This window comes from Tenrec ecaudatus, chromosome 7, assembly GCF_050624435.1.
Source record: "Tenrec ecaudatus isolate mTenEca1 chromosome 7, mTenEca1.hap1, whole genome shotgun sequence".
Classification (NCBI taxonomy): Eukaryota; Metazoa; Chordata; class Mammalia; order Afrosoricida; family Tenrecidae; genus Tenrec; species Tenrec ecaudatus.
In genome coordinates, this window is record NC_134536.1 from 149,036,273 (window position 1) to 149,057,320 (window position 21,048).

General features: G+C 39.2%; 1 protein-coding gene across 2 annotated transcripts in view; it reads left to right on the forward strand.

The window, feature by feature from the left end:
* Positions 1–1,196: 1,196 nt before the first annotated feature.
* SSR1 (signal sequence receptor subunit 1) overlaps positions 1,197–21,048 on the forward strand; it is a 36,968-nt gene continuing 17,116 nt past the window's right edge. The window contains exons 1-8 of one of the 2 annotated variants that reach the window (XM_075555239.1): positions 1,197–1,361; positions 5,925–6,037; positions 9,395–9,482; positions 10,599–10,861; positions 13,017–13,093; positions 13,372–13,450; positions 14,641–14,734; positions 18,889–18,952. In XM_075555239.1, the coding sequence (XP_075411354.1) occupies positions 1,283–1,361; positions 5,925–6,037; positions 9,395–9,482; positions 10,599–10,861; positions 13,017–13,093; positions 13,372–13,450; positions 14,641–14,734; positions 18,889–18,952 (857 nt within the window). In that variant the 5' untranslated portion in view covers positions 1,197–1,282. Of the gene's footprint in view, positions 1,362–5,924; positions 6,038–9,394; positions 9,483–10,598; positions 10,862–13,016; positions 13,094–13,371; positions 13,451–14,640; positions 14,735–18,888; positions 19,190–21,048 lie in introns of those variants that run through there. The other variant, XM_075555240.1, reaches the window with a different exon arrangement.

Here is a 21,048-nt window from a genome sequence, read left to right on the forward strand (position 1 = left end):
TAATCAGTCATTTGGTAAATTAATGGAGGGGAAGTCACTGTTTAACTAAAATGGGATATCCTCACAGATTCAGATAATGCCTTAGGAGCTAGTGGGAGATCTACTAAGAATCACTTAAGCATAGGAATGGAGGGCACCTCCTCCACCCAACCCATCTCACCCCTGGGGAATCAATCAGTCCTCTGGATTTTTGTTCCTTACTAAGGAGAGAAGTTATTTTAAGTACAGTACAACATCTATAACTTGTTGTTCCAGCCACCATTTCTCTTTCTGGTACAAGGTGAGAGTTATCAAGTTAAGTGGGAGATGTTTGTCAAAAATCCTTTCACATCCAGAGCTTAAGCTGGGTCTGATTTGAAAGTCATGAAACAAAGTCCCTCAGAGTTAAGGAAGGTGCTTTGTCCACGTTAGTGGAGAACACAGCCATGCTGGGCCACATCACAGCAAGGTTCGAAGTCCCGAGGCTTTGGCACAGTGTGGCAGCTTTGGCGGGGCTCAGGGGCGGAGGTAGCCAGGGGCTTGGAGGATGACCCTCTCTGGGAGTCCCTGGTGGCATCCTGTCAAAGAATCTGGTGGCATTGCACTCTGGTCCAATCCAACGCTACGTGGCATTCAGATGAACTGCACGAAATACCAGCCGATGGCAACCAGAGCAAAACGCACAACGGCCTCGCCTCGAAGGAAGTAAGGAAACTTGGTCACCCATTGCTGCAGGTTTCCTACAAGCCAAGCGCTCTTTTCGGCTTTCCAACGTCTGGACCCAGTACTCAAAACAGCACACACTGATTAAAACTGCTTACTTTGAAGGAGAGTGTGGGCAGATAAGGGGCAAAGATCTTGGCACAGTATCTGTTTTTATGCTTCCTGCATTCGTTTGAATTAAAAAACAAAGCAGAAACAAATTCGGTTTTAAATGCCCGTTGCAAGCAAACCGTAGCGCAGGCGCGGCGTCATTGAAATACAGTCTCCAACGCAGGCGCCCAAAGGGCGGCCAGGCAGGGAGAGCAAGCCGCCGCGAAAGGGCGGGACTCCAACGGGAGTTCGGCTCTCGCGGGAATTCCCGGCCGCCGGTCACGTGACTCCCGCGCCTCCCAGGTCCCGCCTCCCGGAGCCCAGGAGCCACGTCGGCGGAGTTGCTGGGCCGGGGGCGGGGCACGCACCACGCTCGGGTCCGCCATGCGGCCCCGCCCCTCCCGTCCAGGGCCCGGATGAAGAGTAACGCCATTATCGCTGGAGCCCGCGAGCACTCACGCACGGCGACCGGACACTGGCCGGCCGCAACATGAGACTCCTCCCCCGCCTGCTCCTGCTGCTCCTGCTCACGTTCCCTGCCACCCTTCTCTTCAGAGGCGGCTCTGGAGGTATGGCGGGGGCACTGGGTGGTGGGCTGGCGGGCAGGGAGACCGCAGCGACGGCAACTTTGAAGTTGGCGGCGGCCACGACTGGGGGGCCTGGAATCCACTTCCCACCATGCCCCGACCCACAGGAGCGCCCAGCCTGCTGGATGAGGCCCGGCGGGGGGCAGCCGTCCGCCGCCACGCGGAACGCGGGGAGCTTCGCCCCGCGACCTGGTCCCTGCGGCCTGGGTCTCCTGAGCTTGCTGCGGGGGCCCGGGGTTCGGCGAGGGCCGGGCCGGGTGGGCTCGCGCCGAGTGGGCAGCGGGGGATGGCCTTCTGCAGCCTCTCGGCCCGCCCCCTCGGCCTTGGGCTGACGTGTCGCTAGTGGCCGCGCCAACCGCTCATTCATTCATTCATTCTCCCAGCTCTGCTGCTTTGCTCCCTTCAACTCTTAGAAGCGAGGCTTTTATTCCGGCACCCAGTCTCCCTGTGTGCCTTCTCGGCGGTCTCGAGCCCGGAAAAAGCCCCCATCCTCAGCCCTGTGCCCGTTCTACTCCCTCTGCTGTAGGGTGTCTCGATTCCCCCCCCCCTTTTCTCCAACTGTCTTTTGTGGAGAAACATCATTTTGTGCTGGAAAAGTAGGCTTCGCAGTTGATGGTTCCTTTTTTACACAGGTTTATTCACGTTCAACAGTTAACGTGGTCTGAAAGTAACTCGAAGAGAGCAAACCTCTCACAACCTGGATCCTTGACTTCTTTTTTCCCTCCTCTTAATACAGACGTCCGGGTACGTTATGTATCTGTAAAAATGAAAGTACTGCGCCATCTCCGGAATTTCTCCACGTTCTATAAGTAAAGCAGTTGTTTGGAAAAGGCAGAAGCCAAAGCTGCTAACGCGTTCGTTTTCAGGTTGAAAGAGAAATTCTTTTCCTCCAAGATCTGCTTGCTGGTTGGTTCTCCTGTACCATTTTATCAAGAAAACTTGTTTTAGAATCCAGACTAGTTTCAGGTTTTCAAAACTTTACAGAAACATCAGGTCTGTCTCTAACCTAATATTTTGTAAACCTTTTTGTTAAGGAAGTATCTTCAGAAAATGTTTTCTCGTTATTTTCGAAATTGAATATTGTTAGATTTTTTTAGACACAAAGTCATGTTGGTTAGGATTAAAGTTTTTAATATCCAATGAAATGTAGTGTGCAGAGCGTGTGCGTGTGTGTGTGTGTGTGTGTGTGTGTGTGTTTAGAAGCCCTCAAATTTACCAGGGTGAAACTAAAGATCTTTTATGGCGAACATGGATGTTGGTTTTTGAAAGTGATTGAAAGTTATGAGCACACTCAACGTTTCTGATCAGCAAGCAGTAGAAACTGCCTAGTTCATAATGTGATTGAGTGGTAGTGTTCGGTAATAGTTTTTGCAGAAATCCTAACCAATAAGAACTCAAGGAAGTAAGAGTGCCTGGGGCCCTTACTACCAGCTGTTTTCCCTGGGATTGCAGCATGTGCAGATGCTGCTTTTCCCACATTTTCCCCACCTCTACTGAATTGCCACATCATCATTCTTTGTGAGAAATACTGAAAGACTCACTAAAACTGATACTCTGTTTAGGAACTTGCCTGAAATACATTTAGTAAGACTTAGGTAAAGTGCTTTTTAATATAACGTTATGATTCAGGATTTATTGCCATTACAGGCAATAGTCAACTTTTGTTTCATGTTGCTAAGTGTCAGGAAATTTTTGGAAGAATCTTAAGACTGGTTTGAAGCCATATGTACCAATTGGTGCATTATTTTTTACCCCTGCTGTTAACTCGGGAGTTACTAATGCAATTTTTACCCAAAAGTATGTGTTTAATGCAAGCTTGATTTTTAGCATGGGTAGTGTAGTCCTTGGAATTATATGCTGTCAAACTCAAGAATTTTAGCTGTAGCCAACAGTAATAACAATGATTCTTACTTAGACTTCGAGAGGACTGTTTTCTTTAAGACTTGAGCTTTTTGTTTACTGGTAGAATTAATTTTTAATTAATTGTTTAAAAGAACCACTTGAATTTAATTGTTTTCTTTGGTTTAAGGACACTTTTGTCCTGTAGTTATTTTTCAAACTGTGTAGTACTTACTAAAACGTTTGCTCTTGAAAGGATCATGCATTTGTTAATTCTATTAAAATAAATCTTATTAATATTTTTATGTGCCGTATAATCTGATATTATTCAAGTCAGCTGGAAGGTTACTGCTGTGTATACTTGAATGTAAGCTAACCCGAGTATAAGCCGAGTTACCTAATTATGACCTGGGAAACCAGAAAAACTGATTGACTCGAGTATAAGCCTAGGGTGGAAAATGCAGAAGCTATTGGTGAGTTTCAGTTACCAAAACAAATTAAAATAAAATTACTAAAAATTGAGACATCGGTGGGGTAATGTATTTAAATATTTGACAAGTCATTTAACATTAGTAAACCAGCACAGTAAGTGGAAAAATAGGTTCAACAAAAACAATAAGGTATCAACAATGATACGTTAAGAGTACTATTCCCTGAGCTAAATCAGCAACCAAGCTAAAATGTAAAGAGTTAAAATCCTTCAAAACTGGATTCCTCATCATCATCCGTATCCCAATGCAGAGATTCGGCTGGTGTGAGATCATAGACACTGTCCTCACTGAGATTGCCATCATCATCACTGCTGTCATTTTCATACAAAGCGCAGTCTTCACTGCCATCCATAGCATTACTAATACTACATTTCTGGAAGGCACGTCTCACCATGTCTTCTGGAATGTCTTCCCATGCATCTCGAACCCACTTTGTCAGGCTTCATGAGATTTGCTCCTTTTGTTAGTCGGACTTGACCGGATGACATCCATTCATGCCACATCCTTAGCACACGGTCTTTAAAACGCTTATTCAAAGATACATGGTCATAGGACGGCTCTGATTGGTTAGATGTGAGTAAACAGGCATTCAAAGCCCTGCAGTGTCAGCGGAGCTTTGAATGAACAGCGGAGAAACGGTAATCACCCGTGACATAAGGGGAGAGGGCAGCAAAATGTTACACCTTGCTGGAGTACCACTGACCCGTGTATAAGCCGAACTCAAGTTTTTCAGCACATTTTTTGTGCTGAAAAACTCGACTTATACACGAGTGTATACGGTACATTTCTTAGGGAAAGTTTGGTTGCCTATGTTGTTACAGCGACCCTGTGTACAATAAATAGAAGTAGCTACTTCCCAGTCTTGGGCCATCCCCACAACCTTTGCTACGTTGGAGCTCCATTGTTGCAGCCAGTGTATCAACCCATCTCATCAAGGGTTTTCCTCTGCACCAACCCATTTTCTACCAAGCAAAATGTCCTTCTCCCAGGTCAAATCCCTTCTTATCACATGTCCAAAGTACCATATATACTCGAGTGTAAGCTGACCCGAATATCAGCCAAGGCACCTGATTTTACCATTAATAACATGCTGGAAAATTCAGCTTTTACTCAAGTATATACGGTATATGACATGTCTTGCCATCCTCAATTCTAAGGCACACTATATTTCCTTCAAAGCAGATATGTTCTTCTAGGACTCCATAGTGTATTCACTGTTGTTTTGCCAACACCATAACTCAGAGGTATCAGTTCTTCATTCATTTCCTAGCATTAGGCAGCTGAAAAATACCATAGCCCTCAAAATTACACTTTTTACATTTAACACTTTAGAGAGGTCTTTTGCAGCAGATTTGCCCAATACAGTACTTCACTTACCTTCTTGATTGCTGTTTCCACGGGAGTCGATTGTGGATCCGAGTAAAATGAAATACTTGACAAAGTATTTCTGTTTTGAGGACGCAACTCTACCTCACCCTGAGAGACTCTTGTAAAAGACAATGGTTTCCATGAAGTTGTCAGGGTTTTGTTGTTGTTTTTTTTTTTTCCAGATCACCAGGCCTTCCTTCCCAGTCTTCCTTAGTGTGGAAGCTCCACTGAAACCTTTCTATTACGGGTGACCCTGCTGGTATTTGAAATGCCAGTGGCCTATGTTCTAGCATCACAACACACAGCCACCACAGTGCAACAAATGGATAGTCTGGCTATAATTGTCTGTACCCATCAAAAGACAAATCATTGTTGTCATGTCAATTCCAACTCTTAGTGATCTTATAAGAAAGAGTAAGATTGCTCTATAGAGATTCCAAGGCTATAAATCTTGACTGTAGCTAACCGTCACATCGTTCTCCTTTAGCTAGTAGATTCAAACCACTGACCTTTAGGTTAGCAGCTCAGTGCGTAATCCACAGCACCACCTGCATGTATTCCTGTTGCCTGCATTCATTCAAAACCAAACTCAACTGCTCTTGAGTCACTTCTGACTCGCCAGCTCTATAAAGCAGGGTAGAACTGCTCCTGTGGGTTGCTGAGACTCTAACTCTATAGGAGTAGAAAGCCTCATTTTCCTCCTGAGGAGCAGCTGGATTCAAGCTGCTGACCTTACAGTTAGCAGCCCACTGTGAAACCGCTAAGCCACCAGGACTCCTATTGTCTGTACTAGGTATTAGGATCTTTTCAGGGCAAAGTTTAACTAGCTTGTTTTATATTTTGTTAGGCTCATTAGCATTGGCTCAGGATCTTACAGAGGATGAAGAAACTGTAGAAGATTCAATAATTGAAGATGAAGATGATGAAGCTGAGGTGGAAGAAGATGAACCCACAGATCTGGTCAGTGTTGTATGTCATATAGTACATCTAGAGTGAATATAATACAAGGGGCATTCAAAAAGTTCATGGAAAAAATTCTTGAATTTGTCATCATTTTATTGGGTACTCCTACAGCTCTTATAACAATTCATACAATTTTATCAAGCTCATTTGTACATAGGTTGCCATCGTCATTTTCAAAACAATTTTTTCTATTTGATCCCTTGGTATCAGTTCCTCTTTTTTCCCTCTTTCCCCACCCTCCCACCCTGTGAGCCCTTGATAAATTATAAATTATTTTTATTTTCATATCTTCCACTGTCTACTGTCTCCCTTCTTCACCCATGTTTCTGTTGTTCGCCCACCCACCCCCAGGGGTATGGGAGAGTATGGTTATATGTCGATCATTGAAATCAGTGCTCCTTTCTCCCCCCATGAACTTTTTAAAACCTCATAAATCTGGAATTTCTTTGCTATAGAAACATTTGGTATTTAAATTCATGCTTTTAAATGCCTTGTTACTGTAATCAAAGTGGATTAAAATTAGGACATGGGACCATTTCACTGAGGGTAGATTGCAATTTCCTAAAACAAGGATTTTTTTTTAATCAAAGAAACATTTATTAACAAAAATACCAAAATATAAATGATATTGTTTGTGGACATATCTTCCACTTGGGTCTATAGACACTTCTGAAATGGTGTTTCCATATCTCTAATCCTTCCCCAGAGTGTTCTGCACTCTTCGATCTCTACAAGATCAAAATGACTCTTGGCATCCTCTCGGGACATTCACATTTTGTGTTCCTTTGAAATGTTACTTGAGTTTTTTGGGAACAAAAACAAGTCTGAAGGGCAAGATGGAGGCTGTCGAGTGAATGGGATAAGGTTTACCAATGCCGTTCTCATAGGACAGTGCTTCCTACTCTCAAAGGATGAGCAGGTTCACTGTCCTGATGGGAAAAAGTTCCTCAGTGAAACGTCACTGGTCTTTTTCTCATCAATGTAATTTTGTTCCCAATTTTGTTAAAACTTCTTTCCAATAAACCCCCATGATTGTCCAGTGTCCTTTGATAAAATCAAGATTACCCCTCTGGAATCCCAAGAAACAGTCGCAATAATATCTGAGATGATCTTTCTGCCTTGATTTTAACTGGCTAGCAGATCCCTTCAAAAGCCATTGTTTTGGTTGGTGAAACAAAATTTTTTACCTCTAGGACTTATTTCTTTTATTCATTCAGTTAGCAAGTATTTATTGAGTGCCTTCTAAATGTCAGGCATTTTTCTGTGTGTTGTGGGATGAGGGACAGACCAACTTAAAATAGGTCCTAAAGTGAATAACAGGGATAGAAAAGAATTCTAAAAATTCTTTCCACGGGGGAAGGACAACCGCAAAGTGGGTAAAGGGAGACGTTGCACAGTGTAAGATATGACTAAATAATAATTTATAAATTATCAAGAATTCATGGGGGAGGGGAAAAATGAGTTGGTGCAAGGGCTTACATAGAGAGCAGATGTTTTGAGAATGATAAGGGTAACAAATGTACAAATACGCTTTATGCTGTGGATGTATGTATGGATTGTGATAAGAGTTGTATGAGCCCCCAATAAAATGATCTTTTAAAAATTGTTTTCCACTCCAAAATTTTCATTGTAAAATTATACACTGACAGTATGAACATTGAGCTGGAACCAAGATGAAGCTTCGAGCAAACCTACCCTACACAGTTTTTTCTCTTATGTTGCAGCGGCTATTTACCGCTTTGAAATCTGTTCACTGCTGTTCAGTCGTAGCAACAGCATTGCTTTCCATGCCAGAAATGGAAGGCCATCAAGGGAGAATTCCTCCATATTTTCTCCTTCTAAATGTAGCTCACCCGCCCTTTGTACATCTTGTCTTTAAGGATGATGAGTAATCCTCGCTTTCTTCCAAAGTTGACCTACCGTCTGTCCTCTCGTTTCTGTATACTATGGGATCTTGGTCGAAATTTCCTTTCCTGCGTAACTGCCTGCATTGATTCTCTTGGTGACTTGTTCCTATTAAGCTACACATGTGTTTCTGTGCTGTGCTGCGACCTTAAACTACCCCCCACTTCTCGTATCACTAGCACTCTTCCAAGAGCAGTGTGTACAGCTTGTCTCCACTTCTCACTTCATGCTCTGCTCTGTTCATGTGCCCTGGCCTCATGTCTCAAGTAAAACACTTCTCACAACCTGATTGCCACCTTCCGGCTCTGTCACCTGTTTGAGCTCCTTTCTGTAACCCCTGCTGTTAGTATTTCCTGCCCAGTGCTGTTTTCTCTGTGTTCACCTTAATGATGTGTTTCCTGTAATTCTGCCTTTGTTGTTGAGTGGTTGGTTTCTCCATTTATATGTCTTCCATTTGGTTGCTTTATGCCCTCACTGCCACACTGCCATCAAGTCAATTCCAAGTCGTACTATGTTATAAAATTTGTTCAATTTTTTTCCAACCTTATTGAGGCATAATTTACATACAATAAAATTCTCTAGTTTTATGTATACTGTTCAGTCCTGCCAAGTTGTGGTACTAATTATCAGGAAAATTATATTAATCAGCATAGAAATCTTCATAGATAACAACTCAACTCATGGCCATTGAGTTGATTTGGACTCATAGCGATCCTGGAGGATAGAGTAAAACTTCCCCCTTTGGTTCCCCAGACTTACTCTTTGTGGGAGTAGAAAGCCTCTTCTCCCAAAGAGTGAGTAATGATTTTGAACTGCTGAGCTTGTGATTGAAAGCCAGTGCTGGGGGTCAGCAAAATGTGGTTTCCTTAGCCAAATCTGGACTTGACCATTTTTTTAAACAAGCCCTGTGCCATTGAGTCCATTCTGACTCAGAACCACCATGCGTACAGTTTCTGAGACTGTAGAGCTTTTACAAGAGCAGATAACCGCACTCTTCTCTTGCAGAGCAGATGGTGGGTTTCAGCCACTGAACCTTTTGATTTGGTATGCAAGTTGCAGCAGCAGAATTTAGTAGTTGCAACAGGGACCTTATGGCCTGCACAGCCTAAATGATTTACTGTCTGGCCCTTTACTGGAAAAGTTTGCCACTTTTTGCCCTCGAACCTTATGGCTCAGAGTTGCCAGTTCCAGTAGCGTCAGTGATTCCTGAGTGCTTGCTGGAAGTGCAAGACTTCAGCTTTCACCCTAAACTTGAGTCAGATCTGTTAGGTCCTCCAGGACTTAGTGTGCATATTATAGCCTGAGGTGCCCTCAGTGATGACACACAATGAAATATGCCACTGCTGTTTCCAGCAAAGCTTAGGAGATGGAGCATTTTATCCCAATTCTCTTAAACATTCGTGTGTTTTTCCCACAGTGTAATCCCTTTTTAATCCTGTTTTTTCTTAGGCAGAGGACAAAGAGGAAGAAGACTTGTCTGGTGAACCTGAAGCTTCACCAAGTGCAGATACAACTATCCTATTTGTAAAAGGAGAAGGTAATAGAGAAAAGGGACAGATTCACTTTGTGCGAAATACCGGTGATGCTTAAGGAAGTTTAAATTAAAACTGTACATGAATGAATAAGCAAGCATACCTGAGAGGTAGTATTCCTAGCATTTAAACTAAGAGGAAATAAATAATGCCCACTTTAATTAGAAATTGTCTTTCGATTGTGATTTTCTAAATGTTTTTCCAGTTGTCATAGCACAGCAATTTTGTCAGAGTTTAAATGATAAATACATTTTTAGGAACAGACGTATGCTTATAGTTTATTGAGGGCTACGTGCTGGAGTGTTCTCAAATCTAGGCAGGTGTTAGGTGTAAGCTTAACAGTAACCCAGTGATCATTGTTTCTTTTATTTCCATTTTCTACGTAAGGAAATGGGTTTAGAGAGATCACAAAAATGTATACAGAGTTACCAAGTTAGTAAATAGTCTGTTGTGGAGACAGGATTCAGACCCAGATTTGTTTAACGCTGAAATCTGTGATGGACGGTTCTGCAGAGGACAGTTTACTAGAGACTTAATAAAAAGTTTTTTCATTTTCTTGCTCTTTCTAACTTTGTTTTATTCCTATATACTGTCCAGCCTTGTTCCTAAAGAAATACCATTTGTTTAAAAATTCATTTTTCTATTTTTGTATCTGCCTGCTTGGATCTTACTTTCAGGTTTGTATTTGACTGCTTTCTTAAAGTATGCAGGTATCGTCTGAATTTATATAATACAGTGGTGAATATTACCATTTCAGATAAGGTTCATGGAGCCTCTTAATAGACTTATCCTGTCATTCTGTTTTGCATTATCTGTGTGAGATATGAGATACTAGTCTATTAGAACTAAACATCACCTTAGATCACATATGCGTGGTTTGGATATGATCTGGTCTAGAAATGAGATGCTCAGTTGAACTCTGAGGTTGGACTATACTAGCTTAGAACCAGCATCCATCAGTTCTTAGCTAGTGCCTAACTGGAGTGCTTTATTGAAAAGGGTACCAGAAAAGGTAGCCACACAGAGAGGGAAAAGGTGCCAGCATCCACTAGTAAAGTTGAGTTCATATTTTATACTCATTGAGTGTTTCCTGACTTGTCTGCCTCTATTTTGTTTCTTAGATTTTCCAGCAAATAATATTGTGAAGTTCCTGGTCGGCTTTACAAACAAGGGTACAGAAGACTTTGTTGTTGAATCACTCGATGCTTCATTCCGTTATCCTCAGGACTACCAGTTTTATATCCAGAATTTCACGGCCCTTCCTCTGAACACTGTAGTGCCACCCCAGAGACAGGCGACTTTTGAGTACTCCTTCATTCCTGCAGAGCCCATGGGTGGGCGACCCTTTGGTCTAGTCATCAACCTCAACTACAAAGATTTGAATGTAAGGCCCTCTAAATCTATTTAAAGAGATAGGAGTGGAGTGGGGAAATTTGTGTTTCCATATATATACTCTTATATTTGTGCATGGTATAGTGCCTGTTTTGTAGATGGCAAAGATAAACTGCTTGTCTGTGTCTTCTGGTCAGAATTCACTGAAGAGATACAAACAGGCACCATCACACAGTGGTACCCAAAAATGGGTGGGTGGGGGGATTACCTCACTGGCATTGAGTCAGTGCTGACTCATAGGGGCCTCTTGTGGGCTTCCCGAGACTAACTGTTTAAGGGTGTAGAAAGCCCAATTTTTCTCCCTCGGAGGAGCTGGTGGTCTCACACTGCTGAGCATGCGGGTCACATCCCAACCCATGACCCCCTACACCACCAGGCGATAAGTGATAAAAATTGGAGATGGTGCTATATTACTAGTCTTTAAAGGAAAAGATTATATAGGATGCCACATCCAGAGGGCAGTATACTTATTCAGATGTTAATTTAATGCCTGTTCATGGATTTAATGTGTGCCGTTGATACTTGGATTTTTGTCCAATTTTTTCCCATTTACTGCTTCTGTTTGTAAGTTTGGGGAGCCCTTGTGGCATGGTGGTTAAGTGCTCACCTGCTGTTCAAGCCCACCAGCCACTCTGCGAGATGAAGGCGTGTCCCTCTGCTTCTGTTCAGGTTACAGCCTTTGAAACTCTATCAGGCAGCTGGTTTGACTCTGTCCTATAGGGTAGCTAGGCATTGGAATTAACGTTAGAGCAATGGATTTTGGGTTTGGTATTTTAAAGACTTTCTGAAACTGTTCCATTATTTCATATATTTAATAGAGAAAATATAGTCAAATATTTTAAAGATAGTTTTAACAGCAATTTTTATGGTTAAAGTTTTAATTGTTGTGAACCAAATGGCTTAATACAAGCTCTAATTTCATTTTAATGATATTTATTGTGTATATTTTATAGCCAATGAATGAATGAGGGAAACTCTGGAACTTTACTGCTGGCAATCGATCTCTCTAATGTCAACTGTTCTTTCCTTCCAGAGAACCCGTTTAAATCATTGCTTTCCAAAACTTTTTCAGAGAAGGAAATTATCTTCTCTTGGAAACCAAACTAATCTTTTTATTATCCTGATGTCCATGAGGCTTTCTGCTTCTGTAAATAGTGAGAGTCTCAGAACCCACAGGGCCGTGCTGTTCACTCTGGCCTCCATGAGTCAGAATGGACTTGATGGCTACATGTCTTCTTTTTGTCTGAGTTAAACTTACCTTGTTGCAGTGGACTTTTCTTTTTATACCTAGAGGAGAGGAAGGGGTTTTGATTCTTCTTATCTTTCACAGTAAATAGGTTGAGGAATCCGCTTTCACTTTGCTTTTAGGTCAAATTAACAACTTTAAGCCTCCAGGAAGTGTATACAGGGTTCAGTCCATGTTAATTGTGACTTTCTTTCATGTGTGCTGATCCCTGGAGTTGTCTGAAGTAGAGGAATGAATGCAAATTACAGAGTCATCAAGTGAAACTTAGAGTTTAGCGATAGATGAGCATTTTGAAAAGGGACTAATTTTGTGTGAAGTACAACAGACCCAGAGCAGTGATGGAAGAGTGAAATAGGATATTAAGCTCACACAAAGATCTCTGACAGTTAAAGGATCACAACAGAATAATAATTTGGTAAGTGTTGACAATCATCAACCCATTCGTTACGATTAATTTTCATTCCTTTGCCAATTGGGATCATGAATTTAAACTTTTGCTCAGGTCAGGTTTGGGGAATGATCCACTACTACAGCAGTTTTCATGTTTATTTTTTCCTTATTTGCAAGCAACTAAATTAGGATTTCTTATTTTTATTCTTATTTCCCAGTTTTCTCGCATGATTTACCCATTATTCCCTCAGAGACAGTGAGGGAACGCTTTAGCAGAGTGAGAGGAGGTTTTTGTTTTGTTGTCAAAGAAAGTAACTAATATTTAGTCCCTGACATGGAGCTAGCTGTGTATTAATTTTGTCTTTAAATTCGTCTTCTTGGCCTTCTCAGTGTTTGGTATATTACTGTTCTGTTGGTGAGTTGGTTTTTTTAAATCAGCAGTTTTCTTCTTCTTTTTTTTTTTTTCCATATATTTCTGATTTCTTGAGAATTTTTTCCCCCTTTCAACCAGGGCAATGTTTTCCAAGATGCTGTCTTCAATCAAACAGTTACAATTATTGAAAGAGAGGATGGGTTAGATGGAGAGACGTAAGTGAAATTGCAATTTTAAGTAAATCTTGAATCTGTCGGGTAGGATTAGAAAACTTTTTTAAAGTGATAAATCATATGGACTGTAGATTTAGTGAAATTCTGTGTTGATACCAAGTTAACTATCAATTTATATGATAATTCATTTTAGATTACAGATTGGAAACTTTTAGAATTAAGTATCTTTTCCTTACAAGTTACTTAGAAAACATGTTAGAGTTGTAATTCACTATGGGATTTCCTACTAAAGCAAATGTATTCTTTTTTTTTTGTATCAGAATCTTTATGTATATGTTCCTTGCTGGTCTTGGGCTACTGGTTGTTATTGGCCTTCATCAACTTCTAGAATCTAGAAAGGTAATTATAGATGAACACTGTGTTCTTGTACTTGCAGGTGTGTTACCTTTTTAAAGGAAGACCTGAAGATTTATTGTAGTTTTCCATGTATTTTCTATATAAAACAACCAAGCCTTCAGTATATATGTTTGGATGCTATGGAGATCATTTAAACAAACTGCAGTGATAATTCTTGAAAAGACATCTTTTCATCTGAAAATGGAAAAAATAAAACTTGCTGTATTTTGTCACTGATACTTCTTGCTAAGGGACAAAATGTTAACATTAACATATCTGCTGTAACCCTGGTTTCTCACTCTGGCTTAGTAGCTCTTTCTTCTGCTATGTCCTCCTTCCCCTCCCCTCGCCTTTCGCTCATCCTCCACCATCAGCGCTTTATACATTATTCCTCTCAATGGAACAATAGATAAATATATGAAAATAAACAGGAAGCGTTGTGTAAGTATTTTCACAACAAATACTTAGTGCTTTCCTTATTTCCATAACTTTTTTTGGCCCGACTTTCATAATAATCAGCATTTTTGTTACTAGGTTCAACTGTATCACTGAAGCCATTTTTTAATCACCTTTCTTTACATTCAGAACTTTAATTTGTGGGCTGGTACATAGATAGCTTTGGGGTACTTGTGAGATGTTTAGTTTAAATGAGTTTTTATCTTTTTGTCTTGTATATGCCAATTAAAAACATTTATCTGACAGTACAGTAACTGCCTTCCAGCAACATTTTGGTAGTTACCCTGAATTTTGTAGAATGTGAAATAAATATTTTTTTAATTAAGTTGGATTCACAAAGGGAGAAATATAGAATTTCTGATTTGGCTTACCAATTATATGAAGCTTTACAACAAAGGAAAATAGTCTTAAGCTCAGAATAAATAATTGCTGTATATGCTTGAGTATAAGCCAACCCGAATATCAGTCGAGGCACCTAATTTTACCACAAAAACGTTATTAAAAATGTGCTGGAAAACTCTGCTTATACACGAGTATATGTGGTATTGTACTTTATTCTGTTCTTTGGATTTATTCTGTTCCTTATAGATAATCATGACTTGCCTCTACTTAATAAAATGCTTGAATAAGGATATATTTTAAAGCTAGAGAGGAACGTTTTTGTCTCAACTAAGTTACTTAAGTATATGGATCGATTTTTTTTTTTAATTATAGTAAACATTTTCATTTTTTTTTAGCGCAAGAGACCGATACAGAAAGTAGAGATGGGTACATCGAATCAGAATGATGTGGATATGAGTTGGATTCCCCAGGAAACTTTGAATCAGATCAGTAAGTACTCTTAAAACTTTGCTGGGAAGATTTTCCTCTCATTGTCTTAGATTTAGCAAAAAATGTTTGGTTGATGCCATATGAAATTCATCTCCATTATTTCTGTGAGTCTAGTATAAATGATTATTATGATTTTAAAGACTTCGTTTATTAGTTTTTTTATGCTTTTAATTTAGAAGTGCTTCCAAACTTACAGTTGATGTACAGATATATGAAATCTCTATATTCTTAATCCTTTTCCTGTCTTTTCTTTCCTGTTGCTTCAGTGCAGAGTAGAAGAGGTGAGGCGATTTATTTTTTCATAGTGTCTGTAATAGCACTGGGGGCTATTGCATAGCATGTGGATATAGCAAGTTTAACGCGTGACAGAATGGTTTTCTAATACAATATTTCCTGGGAAAACTAATTGCTAACTACACTTTGAAAGAGTAAACCTAAATTCAGTTTGATTGCATATGCATTTAGTTAAAATACTAATCTGTATGAAGTTTTTTTCCTCTCTAATTATAAAAGTCTTTAAAAAAATTTTGTTGCAAAAATAATATGACCATCCTGTAGAAATCTAACCAGTACAAACGTGAAAAGCTCAGATCCCCCTCCTTTTTCCACTAATCCCATTTTGGTGTTAAGTCTGTATGCTATTTCAAGTGTTTGCTCTACATATATAAACATGTGTCTGATTTCTCTGTGAATGTTTTGTACAAATGGGGTCATTCTGTTCGATTTTTCATGCTTTGGATTTCTTTATGCTGGTTACATATACATTATTTTATTTCTTTTAATAACTACGTAAGAATCCTGTGCATACACATGTGCTGATTGTTTAGATCTGTTCTACATTGCAGGATATATGCTATTGAAGTTATTTTCAATTTTTCATTACTACAAATAACACTAAAATGTGTGTGTGTGTGTGAGAGAGAGAGAGCGAGTGTGAGAATTTATAGGTTAAGTTCTTCAAGTGGAATAGCTAGGGCAAACAAATGGGAATTCCTGGGTCTTAGCTAAGGTGGTATAAACTTGGTATTCCAAATAGAAAGGAGTCGAAAATGTTTCACAAGTGGAGCACACAGGGCTGTAGGTGACTATCTGACTGACATGCATGCCGAGCAGGGTGGAAGAGATACCATTCATAGTCGGTGAATGCAGGACAGGGAGCGCGGATGACTGAAGAGAGTAAGTTTGGATTAGGTGTATGAGGCATCTGCAGACATCTAGATATGACTGTCTGATAAAAGTTGGCATTTTGGAGCCCAGTGAACCAAAATTTGGAAGATCCTGGGATAGGTAGCGTAGGGGTTCATAGTGGAAGGTAAGGAATGAATCATGTTTCTCAATAAGGTCAAATTGCTCTTATTCTGACAGGTTAGCCCAAAGTATGGACTGAGAACTGTGTAGAGTTCACCAGAATTTCTTAACATTAGAGTATATTTAAAAGTCATTAAAAGAGAAATTTAAATATCTTAAAAAGAATTGTCTATCTACATAAAACGTTTTTTAAAAAGACAAATTATAACGATTTTGAAAAATGCACTTTTCCAAAAGAATTCTTCCATGACAAGTGTACTGGGATGTTATTTTATTCTTCCAGTCTCCCTGACATTGTCCTCCATGAATAAGAATGACTGCACTCGGCGAGTTGTAAATCTGTCCATAGATAATGAGTACTGAATCGTACTAATATGCTAGAACCTGAATGGTATGCTAACAGATATTTAGGATATTACTATGTTCTTGGGAATTTATATTCCTACTTGAAGAAATAAAACACATTTAGGTATTAGTTGAATAATCGAAAGTGATGTGTGATTAGGTGCTAAAGTGAGTAAAAAGACCACTTGTGTAAGTTAGGGAAAGATATCCTATAGAGTCAGGAGAGTGTGGGAGCAAAGAATTTAACATAGATCTGATGCCTTCTCTGTATGTGACATTTACTTGCAAGGTAAGTCACTGTTACCATTTACTAATGAGAAAATGCTTCTCCAAAAAAGTTAACCCCCGGCCAGACTTTGCACCTGGATTTGTCTCATTCTAAAGTCCATGTGTTTTCCTATGCATCATGCCAAAGAGGTGAGAATTTATGCTCAAAAACGGTAGAATTAAAGTTATTAGACTTTATAACTATCTTGCTCAAAATCTGATTGTGCGCCCTGAGTTTATTTTAGGATCGTGGATACAGCCACCATAGATCCTTCTATTCTTTCATCCCTTTAAAATCCTAGGTTTTCAAGAGCTTTCACAAAATAGTAGCGGTTCTGCACAGCATGAGTTATTAGAATTATCCAAGTAAGATGCTAAAATTTGTATCAAATTTAAGGAACTTAATGTTGCATTATTCTCTGTAAGTTAATCTCTTAAGATTTGCTCATTGGTTTGGGAAATTTGAAAATAACTGAAAGTCATGCAACATTCATTCACAAACATGCCCCTTTCTGTTAGCAAAGTCTGATAATCTGACAATTCTAGATGCTGCCTCATCCTGAAAAATTAAAGGAGTCTGGAGAATTGAGTTGGGGATGTAAAGATATAAAGGAGAGAGTAGACAGGAAAAAAAAGTGTAGTTAGCACAGATATGATTGTTTGCCCTTTTAAGTGAATTTAAGTTCCTTAAAAATTTTTCTTTTGTTTTAAAAATGAAAAAAATTATAATGACATATAATCCTACCATGAGTCTGAATTGACTTGACATTGATTTTGGGTTTTGACAGTGTTATGTAAATTTCCAAAACATCTTTTTAAATAGACCCAACAGAGATTTTCAGACCATTATAACAGCGGAGTGATGCATTTCATCTTGCCTATGTTGTATTTCTTTTCCATATAATTAAAGGTTTTATTTTGAAAGCGAAAATATTTTGGTCTTCAATAATTGTTGGGTTTAGTTTTTTAACTCTTTGGGGAAATAGTAGGTGGATAGCATCATTATATACATGTAATTAGTTTTTCTTTGCAGAAATAAAATGCTGCTGTGGGGCAAAATGACCCCCAAATGTCACCTTATTCTGGTTCTCACTTAACCTGCTGCTGAACTTTGATGTGGTAAACAGCAGATCAAGTGTTTCAGTTGAGTAAGGGTAATCGGCCGGCTGAGTATTGAGTAGGCACTGCAAGACTGCACAGCTCCTTTTCACGTGTTCCCTATGTACAGTCTTATTCAGGTGACTGAAATTGTTGGAAGTCATTGAGCACGGCAAAGAAATGCCGCTGCACATCTGGGCGGTGGCCTTCAAAAAGTTTTGGTTGGGGGGATTTGACTTAAAGATGATGAGATTTCCCCTGAACCTTCTAAAATCTCCTTGTACTTGTTCACATGTGATGTTCATCCACATAACTTTAATTTTAAAAAGTATAATCACTTATTGCTAATAATCAGACTATTTGATATACCCGTAAGCAGACTATACTCACTTCTCACATATCCATTGTTTTGTTCTGACATTTCACATTTACTACAGTAGCAGAAAGTTTGTTTTGTTTGTTGACCAAAATGCATCTAGTAGTAATGGACATCAATATCCAAGACAAGAATGACACTAACTGGTGTGATGGTTAAGGCTATGTGTCACCTTGGCTGAGTCATGATTCCTAATGGTTTGATAGCCATGTAATGATGAAATTGGGTATTTCTGTAATGATGTCACCCTCATTTGGCAAAGTAATAGTTTAACATAAGGAATAGAGGAAAGGAAGGACGATGTCTATGTGTGCAGGGTGGTTTTAGTATTGAAATATTGAATCACTTCCTTTATCCTGCTTGTTTGTAAAAGTACCAAAAATTAAACCCAATGGCATGACTGTATTTGTTGTGGATATCTAATCTTTAATCTGTGACCAACCTAAAATTTTTGAGCTGCAAATTCATACCTTTTAAAGTATTGCTAAAACTGTTCACTTGTGCATGTTAACTTGGAGAATTAGAGAAGTTTTTGCATGGTGTCTTCAACATTATAGAACCAAGGTTTAGATCTTTTGACACTTTATTACCAAAGTGTTTGGTTTCAATTGTTACTTTAAAGATGTCTAAACTTTTAGCTAGATGAATTCATTATTAAACGGTATTCTTAACATATGTGTTATGTTAAACTGAATGATAAAGCTGAAGGAAATGCTTACTAAATAGTCAGGAAAGCGTAAAACTTTCTCTTTTCTTCCAGATAAAGCTTCACCACGAAGGTTGCCCAGGAAACGGGCACAGAAGAGATCAGTGGGATCTGATGAGTAAATGTTCCTTTGTGCAACAATTCAGTCTTTACTTAACCTGCCCTAATGTTTTTCGGCCTGATGGAAATTAATGCAGAGAAGCCATATCACCATAGACGGCACCTACTACTTATGTGTGGATTGCGCAGTCAGAGTCTGTGGCGAGAAAATTGCTGAAAGTGCACTGCATTCGTTTTTCTAAAGTAACAAATTTGGTTTTTTTTTAAACCATTAAAATTTATGTGTGTGCGTGTGTATGTGTGTGAGCAGTCGGTATTACCAGAAACATTGTTGAACTACCTGAAGCATGCTTTTAGAATACTACGTGTCCCGCTGTTGTCTCCTCGTACTGATCGTTTCGGATATTCCCTTCCCTCCCAACGCAGTCGCTCTTTGCTCAGCCGGATTAGAGATGGCATGCTTTCACCTGTTCTAGAGGAAATCATTTCTTTCTTCTGTAGAATAATTCAAATCCCCATTGATGGCACAAACTGGCATTTTGTTTTCATTCTTCCTGTCTTATGTAGTATTCTAAAGGTATAAACAGGAGTAGCTGCTTTTTAGCAATAGAATTGTTTCGGTATTTTGCTTCTGTTTATTACAATACGCACATTCATAAAACTCCTCAAATGAACTGAAGGAATTTGGGGACCTTTAGAACAAAATTGTGAAATGTGGAAATTCCGCTGACTTTGATATCTTTAAAACTCTACTCAACCCTTCTTTTTAGCAAACAGGAAAGTAGTATCTATACCACCTGCCTTGGGCTGTCTGTCGTCGTTCTGTTTCTGAGCAAGAGGAGAGGTCTGCAATGGTTTCTAGATCAATTCAGTATTTGTGTTGTTTTAAGAGACCTCTCTTTCTCTTTAATAAAAACCTACTTTAAAAAAAATTTACATTGGTCTGAAGACTAAGCAGAAAGTCAAGTTACAGACCTAAAGAATAGTCTAATTCTAATCTAAAGAAAATGACTGATTTTTTAAACTTGTCAACCAATTGGTGATTTTGATTGTGGCGTGGAACTTTTTTGGATAGTCTGAAAAATGCTAAAAATGTGAACACTTATAATTGTCAGAGCAAAAATAAAGGTGGACTCATGAGTTTCCCTATAAACAAAGGGTCAAGTAAAATGGTAAGGACGCATAAGAGGCTTTTCCTTTTGTCTTTAAGCCATATTCTCTCAAATACATCTTCAAAAGGAAATATTATTGTTTGTTTAATTTCTGACATGTCTTTATTCTCAGTATAATCCCCCACCTATCTGAGCCAGAACCAATGAAAACAGAAGTTATTCTGTAGTCCTTAATCACTTAGCAAGGAACAGGCTAAGATACATTACCAATATGGACATTCCTGGCCTATAAGCTTCTATACCAGCAATACAACACGTTTGAGTTTTTAATTAGGTTGTATGATCAGTAGTTCGTTTTGGAAAAGCTTATGAGTGTTAAGACATTGCATGATTTGTTATTTAATGTATTATAAGAGACCCTCCACTTTGTCGAAGAATATATTCTAAAATATTTTTGTAGATAACCAAATTGGTGAATTTATTAGAACATAATAATGCAAAGAAGTATAGTTTCCAAATGTAAATGGCTTCTAAGGTGTTCTGTTGGCTACCAGGTAGCAAGTGGGCAATGACAAAGCCACACTCAGTGACTGATGCCCAGCCTTCCCCCTGTACCTTTCAATATCAGCCTTTCCCCTCTGAGGCCCAGAGTAATGCCCCAGAAACATAGAGTTAATTCATTATCTTGCTTGCTATTTGTTTTTTCCCCCTCAAGTTTAGAAGGGGAATAGTTGAAAGTGCTTAAAATCCAGATGTCAGGGGTCTAGCATTAATATTGTATTTAGCAGAAGCTAACTCCATATGATTGGAATTCAATTCCACACATGGTTTGTTCAAGCACACTTATAAGTAGCCTATATTTTTAATGTCTTTTGAAAATGTAAATACATGGATGAATTTTTGTTTTGTTTTGATATATTCATTTTGCTACACTAACTATGGTTTCAAAATTTACCTTTTGAACAACTTGGCTCCCTAATCTGTAAGATGAATTTAAGGATCTGTATATCACACCTGTCTCTCAGCTATGCGAACATAGTGT